The sequence below is a fragment of the Priapulus caudatus genome, unplaced genomic scaffold (assembly GCF_000485595.1).
Source record: "Priapulus caudatus unplaced genomic scaffold, Priapulus_caudatus-5.0.1 Scaffold1862, whole genome shotgun sequence".
Classification (NCBI taxonomy): domain Eukaryota; kingdom Metazoa; phylum Priapulida; class Priapulimorpha; order Priapulimorphida; family Priapulidae; genus Priapulus; species Priapulus caudatus.
Window position 1 is genome coordinate 39,482 of NW_014578923.1, and position 8,692 is coordinate 48,173.

The 8,692-nt window shown below is 39.7% G+C and overlaps 1 protein-coding gene and 1 long non-coding RNA gene across 2 annotated transcripts in view; both read right to left on the minus strand.

Moving 5' to 3' along the window:
- LOC106817785 (testis-expressed sequence 11 protein-like) overlaps positions 1-7,095 on the minus strand; it is a 35,255-nt gene extending 28,160 nt beyond the window's left edge. Inside the window, exon 1 of the mRNA XM_014822483.1 lies at positions 7,011-7,095. Coding sequence (XP_014677969.1) covers positions 7,011-7,065 — 55 coding nt within the window. The 5' untranslated portion in view covers positions 7,066-7,095. The remainder of the gene's footprint in view (positions 1-7,010) is intronic.
- On the minus strand, positions 584-3,064 carry LOC106817787. The gene is made up of 3 exons (XR_001395105.1): positions 3,019-3,064; positions 992-1,111; positions 584-709 (listed from the first exon to the last, which is right to left on the minus strand). It is a non-coding gene; the product is annotated as an uncharacterized LOC106817787 (long non-coding RNA).
- Positions 7,096-8,692: the final 1,597 nt, after the last annotated feature.

Consider the following 8,692-nt stretch of genomic DNA (forward strand, 5'->3'; position numbering starts at 1 on the left):
CACACACACACACACACACACACACACACACACACACACCCATGCACACGTACATACATAGGCCTGCTGTCTTCAGTAAATGCATTGAATTTGAATTACATGCAATAACGATTTAATAATAATAGTAATAAGAAGAAAAATAAGAAAACTAATATTCTGTACATGTTTGACAGTATGCTACAACGTATAACCTTCATACACTTGTTGAGGACATCTGATTTAATAACCTGCTGATTATGCTCTAGTTTATATGCTAATAGCCTGACAATAACCTCACCCTGTACATGGACTTCACGTTTACAACGTACAACATTCAAAAACATACAACAGTAAAACACGACAGATGCGTGCTACGGACAACACATTGGCACAACGATCACGGGTATCGTGTGCATTTTGACATGTTGTCTACAACATCGAGACGAAAATTGAAAACTGAAGCAATGAAAAATAGATATCAAGTATATTAATATGCTGTCACATTTAGGTAAAAGAAAAGTGCCGGCACGCATAAATCCGGGAAAAATAGAGATGCTATATATATCCTACATTAATATATTACAGCACCATTGCACCCTTTCCCAGATGCTATAATTAATCAATAAACTGGTAGTATTTATATAAGTACCTCTTTGGGGAGTCGCAAGAGCATGTCCTTTGCTGCCTTTGAGTATTTTGATGCCTCTTCCCATTTCTCTTGTGCAAACGCCTAAAGCAACACAATAGATCTACCAGTGGTGCAATTCCTTGGAGTGTTATCCACGTGATTATACACTGTGACACAGCTTCGACATAATAACAAGATGCAGGCAAATATAAATTGATTCGGTTCTTGGAATATGCATAACTTTCATAGCAACTATAAAACCATGCGTCTACTAATAATATAGGCAATGGAATGAATATTTCCGAACGACTTTTATGCATTGCTTACAATACAGCAGTTTCTCACCGTGGTCGGTTATATACTACTGGTAGCTTTTTAACTTACAGCTTCTGCCTTGTATGCATAAACGCGAAAGATCTCCTTCTCAACCTCCATCTTCTGACTGCTGACATCGCTGTCTCCATCAGCACCGTTGATTATGTGTGCAAAGAGTTTCTCAAGCGCCTGAAAACACTCTAGCTATGTAGCACAGCAATTAATGCACTTATGTGTCGCTAATGAACATTATTAACCACTTCATTGTGTTACACGTGTAGCACAGCGCAGGCTTCTCCAGATATTATTTGCATTTATAATTTCCCATAATTTTCCATGAGCTAGCACACGGTGAAGCCGCACGGCGTAAGCAATCGCCATAAAGGGGTGTACGATAGTTACGAGTTTCATACTGACCAAAATTAAGCAATCACCACAAACAACGCACTATATTATCCGAGGACACCTATTAGTCAAGAGTCGCATCTGTGGATGCGAAACTACAATCTAAAGGGAGACTCGGCCTTCTTCCTTTCAACCGCATAGTCCAGTTTGTCCGAGCTCGTGATCTTTCCTTGGTTTCCTACACCTATTCCCTCTATACGACGTCTGTCCACCACCTTCACTTCGCCGAGCTACTTCGCGATTCACGTTTTAAGGTACGAGGTTATACTTGTATTCGTTTACGTATTCGGTCGGTGTTTGTAGACATCTGTTTAGTATCGTAGAGTTGTTTGTTTAGGCTGTTAAAGTGCAAGGCACCTAGCTGTGACGAATATTCTGTGGTGTAATAGAACGCACGGAGAGTACGTAGCTTTTATAATACAGTGTTCGTGTTATCTGTCGACGTGACCATACACTACCCTTAAGGTGACTACCTCACACATGCTAGACCGAGAACCTGGAGAGGAAAGCGCGGAGCTTGCTTAAACACGCATTATTGTGTTACACACATTATTGTATTACACACAGTATTGTGTTACACACTCTTTGTGTTAATTACAAATATGATTACGTTACACACCTGATTGTGTTACACACCTGGAGCCCGTTGTCAGAAACAAAATTAGTCAACATTAGTCGTAACATTAACAATTTCTCCTAGACCGTCGACATCACTTGGTTTTGTATTGTTATGAGGAAATCTGCTGCGATTTTTCATTCAGGTAACTACGCAGCGTTTCTGTCAGCGGTCTAGAAGAAACAGTTAATTTGAAAATGTAGATCGCAGGAAATGGTATTTGAGGCACTTTTGAGTACATGTACAGCCTTCATTCTGAACACAATTCTCTTTTAGTAGAACAATTTTTTATTTTTTTTGCTTTAAAATCTAGGGGGGCAGCTGCCCCCTTGCCCCCTCCTCTCTGGCAGGCTACGGCCCTGGTTGTGCTGAACAGTTTACATAAGATTTAGGTGAACCTTGTAGACAGGATTGTATATAACTTAATGGCGTGGGTGATGTGTGCAAGACCTCCAGTATATATTTATATATATATGACCCCTGTATATGAGATATGTAGAAAAAACGAATAGGGTGTTCAATTTTAATTTAAAATTTAAAACCTTATTCTATTTCTCTACATTTATTTTCACATCTACATCGGTGTTTGTGTGTTTTTACTTCTAATTTTTATATACATATAATTATATAGTGTGAGTCTATATGAGTGTGCAGCACTGTCCACATATGATATGTAGGTGGGCTTCTGCAAGATTGTCTGCACACATTGCACGCAGCCTGCGCGCAACCCACGCACGCACGCTCGCACATCGTGAGAGAGAGAGCGGAAGAGAGAGAGAGAGAAGGAGAGAGAAAGGGAGAAAGATAGAGAGAGAGGGGGGAAGGAAGAGAGCGAGAGAGAGAGAGAGAGAGAGAGAGAGAGAGAGCGCGAGAGAGAAGAGAGAGAGAGAGAGAGAGAGAGAGAGAGAGAGAGAGAGAGCTGTGATTGCAGAATTACCAACACTGCCAGAAATAGTTGTTGATCAGGATTATATATCTACACGGAGTGGGTGGGACTCGTATAAGAATGGCTTCTTTTGTATCTGTCTAACTCGGCATACATATATCCACCGTACAGCAGGTTCGTAAGGCTTACCCCTGAAGCCAGAATGAAGGCACTCTCAGCAACGCTGGATTTCCACAGTCTGTAATAAAATAACTAATATGTAGGACTACCGCTGGCGTTCGCCGCCTTCGCAAATGCGATAAATAAATACTATGACGATTCTACTACTAAGTGGCGAATACAAATGGCGATGGTTTAACTGCTCACAAAATTTCGATTGAAGTAATGAAATCGTCAATTTTAGTGTCGTGACGTAAAAATGTTGCTTACAACTTTTTTGTCATACCCATCACCTGTTTATGCCTTGTTTAGCACATACGATAAAGTAAACTGTGGCTATAGGTTTTCATTGATGGCTAAAAATAACGTTGGTGGCAGGTCTTGGGTCAAACTCAACTAAAAACATCCAGAGGAAGCCTTGTCCTTATCGCGAATAAAAGATCTCACAAATTCATGATGATTGCAGTAACGATAACATGTTGGCAGATTCAAATAGCAATTAAGGAGATACGAATGCGCAAAACACGTACCATCCAAGCACGTCCAGACTTTAGTGCCACCTATAAGCAGGGAAAGAATGCGATATACTTTACAGAAGAGCACTTGTTCGGAATATAGTAGTAGCAATGGGTATGTAGTACTGGGTACATAGTAGTAATATAGTTGGTAATATAGTAGTAGGGGGGTAGTAGTAGTAATGTTAATGGCATACATGCAAACTGCACGATATAATCATTAGACGAAAACCAATTTAATAGACCTTACATTGTTGAGCCAATCAAAGCCTCGTACAGGCTATAGGCTGTATTGTGATTTAGATAAGAGCAAGAATCATGCATTAGTGCAATCCATCTTGATCAATCAGTAACTTTGATTGATTAAAAGTGATTCACAATCACGTAAAACAATGCGCTGCGTTGCAAAGCATATTGCAGCAACACATCAAAATTTAGCTAGTGCAGGTGTGTATGAGCGTGTGTGTATGTGTATGTGTGTGTGTGTGTGTGTGTGTGTGTGTGTGTGTGTGTGTTTGTTTGTGTGTGTATGTTGTGTGTGTGTGTGTGTGTGTGTGGTGTGTGTGTGTGTGTGTGTGTGTGTGTGTGTGTGATGTGTGTGTGTGCGTGTGCGTGTGCGTGTGCGTGTGCGTGTGTGCGTGTGTGCGCGTGTGTGCGTGTGTGCGTGTGAGCGTGGGCCGTGTGCGTGTGTGCCGTGTGCGTGCATGCATGCATGGGTGTGCGTTTGTACATAAGTGCATGGTTGTGCGTTTGTGCGTGCGTGCAGGTACGTGCATGCATGCCGAGTGTATGTGAGTTTGTGCGTGAGTGATGTGCATGAGTGCATGTTGTGCGTTGTTGTGTGAGTGCACCTGCATGCGTGCCCGAGTGACTGTGTGCGTTTATTGTGCACGAGTGCACGTTCATGCTTGCCCGAGTGTGTGTGCGTTTGTGCATGAGTGCACCTGCATGCGTGCCCGAGTGTGTGTGTGTGTGTGCACATGAGTACACGAACATTCAGTTGGTACTGGGTGTACCTACCATTGCTTGTTTTTTGTATACTTCGGGCTTGGAAATTCTTCCAGTTGCTACAAAGATCAGTTGACAGGATATGTGCCGTACTACAACAAATGGTAAATCATCTTAACAAAAGAGATGGCAGAGAAATGAAGTTGACAATTATGCATTTAGCAAAAGATTTACATAATTTCAACCACTACATTTGCTCATTAACGACATTTTTTCCACGATACTCAAAGAGATTACAATATTACAATTCTTTTCGTACGTACACATTGCACGCTGACGTGGTGACAACACTCCCTTGCTTTGGCTGGTCACAGCTTTATTCCACAACGTCACAGCCGAAGATTGCACCTGATATGCACATGAGACAACAACATTATACAGCCATTTTATACAATAGTATTCTACTAAGAAGACATGTTTGCAATCTTAAACTTCGGTCCACTGAACAAGCATAGCGAATCATTATAAAAGGTCACATATACTCTAACACAGTCGTTCCAATATTACAAACTATTACAAACTATTTTCACTGAGCCACACTTTCAGAATTTGCTTGCGGCTCAACGAATTTTTTATTGCTAAGAAACACATTAAAGGAAAACTCCTAGCAGTGCTTGATTTATAACATAGAACACAACCACGTTATAATATAATTATGGAACATGCAGAAAGTATAACACAAATTAATGCAGCTATACATAAACACACGATTCATGACCAAAATATACATAAGATATAGACGAGCTCAAGGTGACGTGATAGAGGCTTTTAAATTTTCAAACTTCTGGAAATTCTACGGGGTTCTATAATACACACACACATATTATATATATATATATATATTCATCATATTAGATCACATGTAACAAATAAATAAGTAATAAACGACCTAAACATACTTATTTTTGGCAGTTAAATTTATTGAAAATGTTTCTCTGAATGTTTAAATGTTTCTTGGATTTGCTTTGAATCTTCCCGCCACACTTGCCATCTTCTCGCGCCGCACACTGCGCCTCTCGCGGTTTGGGAACCACAGCTCTTACAGCCCCATATTTATTTCCTTGATGCATTATACAAACTGGCGACATACCATAGGCTCCACCGCTCTGTGTTCAAGCACGGTCATGTCTAATGAAGGCAGACACTCTGTCAGTTGCAGTAACTTGTGCGTAAGAGATGTGAATGTGGCATCGTCGTCAGTGCCTCTCTGCCATTTCCAATTTTGTTTGCCATGCTGCAGAATCAGTAGAACATTTGCTGCATTCTATCGCAACGTTCAGCACCGATCACATGCGCTATAGTTGCAAGCTGGGAATGGGAAATTATTTATTTCCACTGGAAAATTATTTTATTTATTATTAAAATATTTCATTTATTTATATTTCATGCACGAAAATAATCGCATGTGTGGCCGAACAACCTCCAGAAAGGATAAAAGAGGGACATACTGTTTATTAACAGCTATGTGGCAAGACAGAGGAGCACCATAGCCTCTTCTAAATGAACGTTAGGTTAAAGGTTGATACTAATATGAGCATTTGTCAGGAATTATGTTGCCACCTTAATGTTAATGTTTATTTTCTGGTACGTATATGAATTTATAGCAACCGGTGTTCATTCTCGATTCGACTTTGGTTTTCGATTCGGTTTGATTTGGAATATGAATTTGTGGAAATATTTTCAACATCATGATAAAATACTTGGGTGACCAGGTACATGGACTACTCTTATGATGATATATTAATTGCTCTCTTTTTGATATTAATTAAGACGCCCGGTGTTTTAGAAAAAGTATTCCCCGGAATTTATTACAACACTACCGGTGTTCTTTCTCGATTTGACTTTCGTTTTCGATTCTACGAATCTCAAAATTTGGGGGCCCGAAAAAAAGCCCCAGGGACACCAGAGACAGGGCTGTTTACACGGCTTAGGCTGATCGGCCTCGCGAAAAAGTGGAGCCTGCTTTAATTAATTTCTTATTTACAATAACTATGCTTACTGACAGTGTCGTAGCCAGGGCCTACTTAACAGGGGGGGGGGCAAAAACAGCAAACTGCGCAAAATAGTGGATGACTTAATATTTTAATGGTTCCTCCGCCTCCGTCTCCACACCCTACGTTCCCCCACCTCTCAGCTCTGCAATCTTTGTTTTGGACGCCATGCAAAAAGGCAATATTTTGTTCGTTGTTCTCTGCTCCCAAGATATATGTGACTGTTCAGTGACAGATCCAGGATCCAGGTATGAGGGTCCTCCCCAGAAAATTTTGAAAATGTAGATCACAGGAGATGGCATTTGAGGCACTTTTGAGTACATGTACAGCCTTCATTCTGACTACAACAATTCTCATTTGAGTAGAACATTTCTTACTTATTTTTGTAATTTTTTCTTTCGGATCCACAAAGGAGCCATGGCCCCATTGCCCTTCCCCCTAACTACGCCACTGCTTACTGATAATTTGTATTCTCGTGTGAAATGGCTAAGACATACAATTGGCATACCTTGTACCTGTGTAACCGTACTTAACAAGTTGACGTTTGCTTCTGATGAAGGCATCGTTACGTTTTAGTTGTCCAGTTACAGTTATCCTTACTGCCTTCGATCAGATTACTTTAAGGTGTCCGACTATCCGTGCTTAAGTTGCAGAGCTGGAACTGAAAACTGTTACTTTATTAATCCATTAGTTACTATAATTAGGCAACACCAGGGTGTTAATTAAATGTGATAGCACAATTCACAATTGAAATAGAGACGTCTGAATTTTCATACGCAGCCTTAGTAGTAATTCACTCCACTACACTTCACTTCCGTAGTGTATTACTATACATAGCATGACACAGTGATAGTACGTAGTGAAGTATATAGCACATAGTAGTAGTAAATAAACATGTAGGCCAACATGCATGGTTAGTAAAGCTGATAGGGTCTATGTCCCCCAGGGTAATATCGGAGGGTACCCTGTAGTGATGGAAATCGGCTGGAATTTTACAATCGATTATCGGTTTCCTTTAACCGATCGATAATCGATTATAATCGGATAATCGGTTAATAATAGCATAGATTTAATTTAATCTTACTTTGTATATATATACAACTATATATATATAGCCTTCAATATTATCATATTTTATGATCATATGTATTAACTCTGTGAAGGTTTCTGTATGTATATCAATGTCTGTTCCTATACAGTATTTAATCAATTTAAAAAGAAATGGTTTAAATGCCTTTATTAAAACATTAAGTTTTTAAACACACGTGATCAAGACTTGTTCTTTATTATAGTAAGTATGTTGTTTGTGTTCTAATAGTGTAGGCTGTATAGCCGAGTTAATGTCCTGCCAATAGAATATCATCTCCAACACAATGTAACAAACAATACAGCTAGAGAATAGAATCTCATCTACGTATAACATCTGTGGGACAGTGTCAAACCAAAACAAAGACACTGTCTAATTTGTCCATGTCTATAAGTACACTAGTATAGCTCTGCAATTAGTCAGGACCTATGTTAACAGTGATTCATGAAGGTGTCCTCTGGACTACACACTGATGCACTTCTACTTCGCTACCAGCAGATGTTTTGGTATTTCCGATAATCGATTATTTGTTTTTATAATCGATTATCGAATTTGAGACTATAATCAATAGATTTTCGATTATAATCGATCATCGGGACATCACTAGTACCCTGGGTACGGTTCGATATATCGGAAAGTACTTCGGGGTACTATACGATATGTTGCTGCATACCCTCCATTGTCCCACCGTACCCTGACTTTCAGCCAACTGATGTCATAATACATACACTCTGTCAAGTTACCACATCACATAGAAGAAACCTCAAAACAAGGCAATCTAATAAAAATGTATGCTATGTTTGACTATATTTTTATTTTTTCCTTTTTTTAATTAAAGAGGCTGAGCTAGCTTTTATATTTTAGTTTTGCAACATTAGAAATACGTCTGATAAAGTCAGGGTACGGTGGGACAATGCAGGGTACGCAGCGACATATCGTATAGTACACCGAGGTATTTTCTGATATATCGAACCGTACCCAGGGTACCCTCCGATAGTACCCTGGGGGACATAGACCCTATCAGCATTAGTAAATGCCAATGGCATACATGAATGTTTTACTCACATTACAAATCCATGACATTGACTCATGAAACAGTGCAT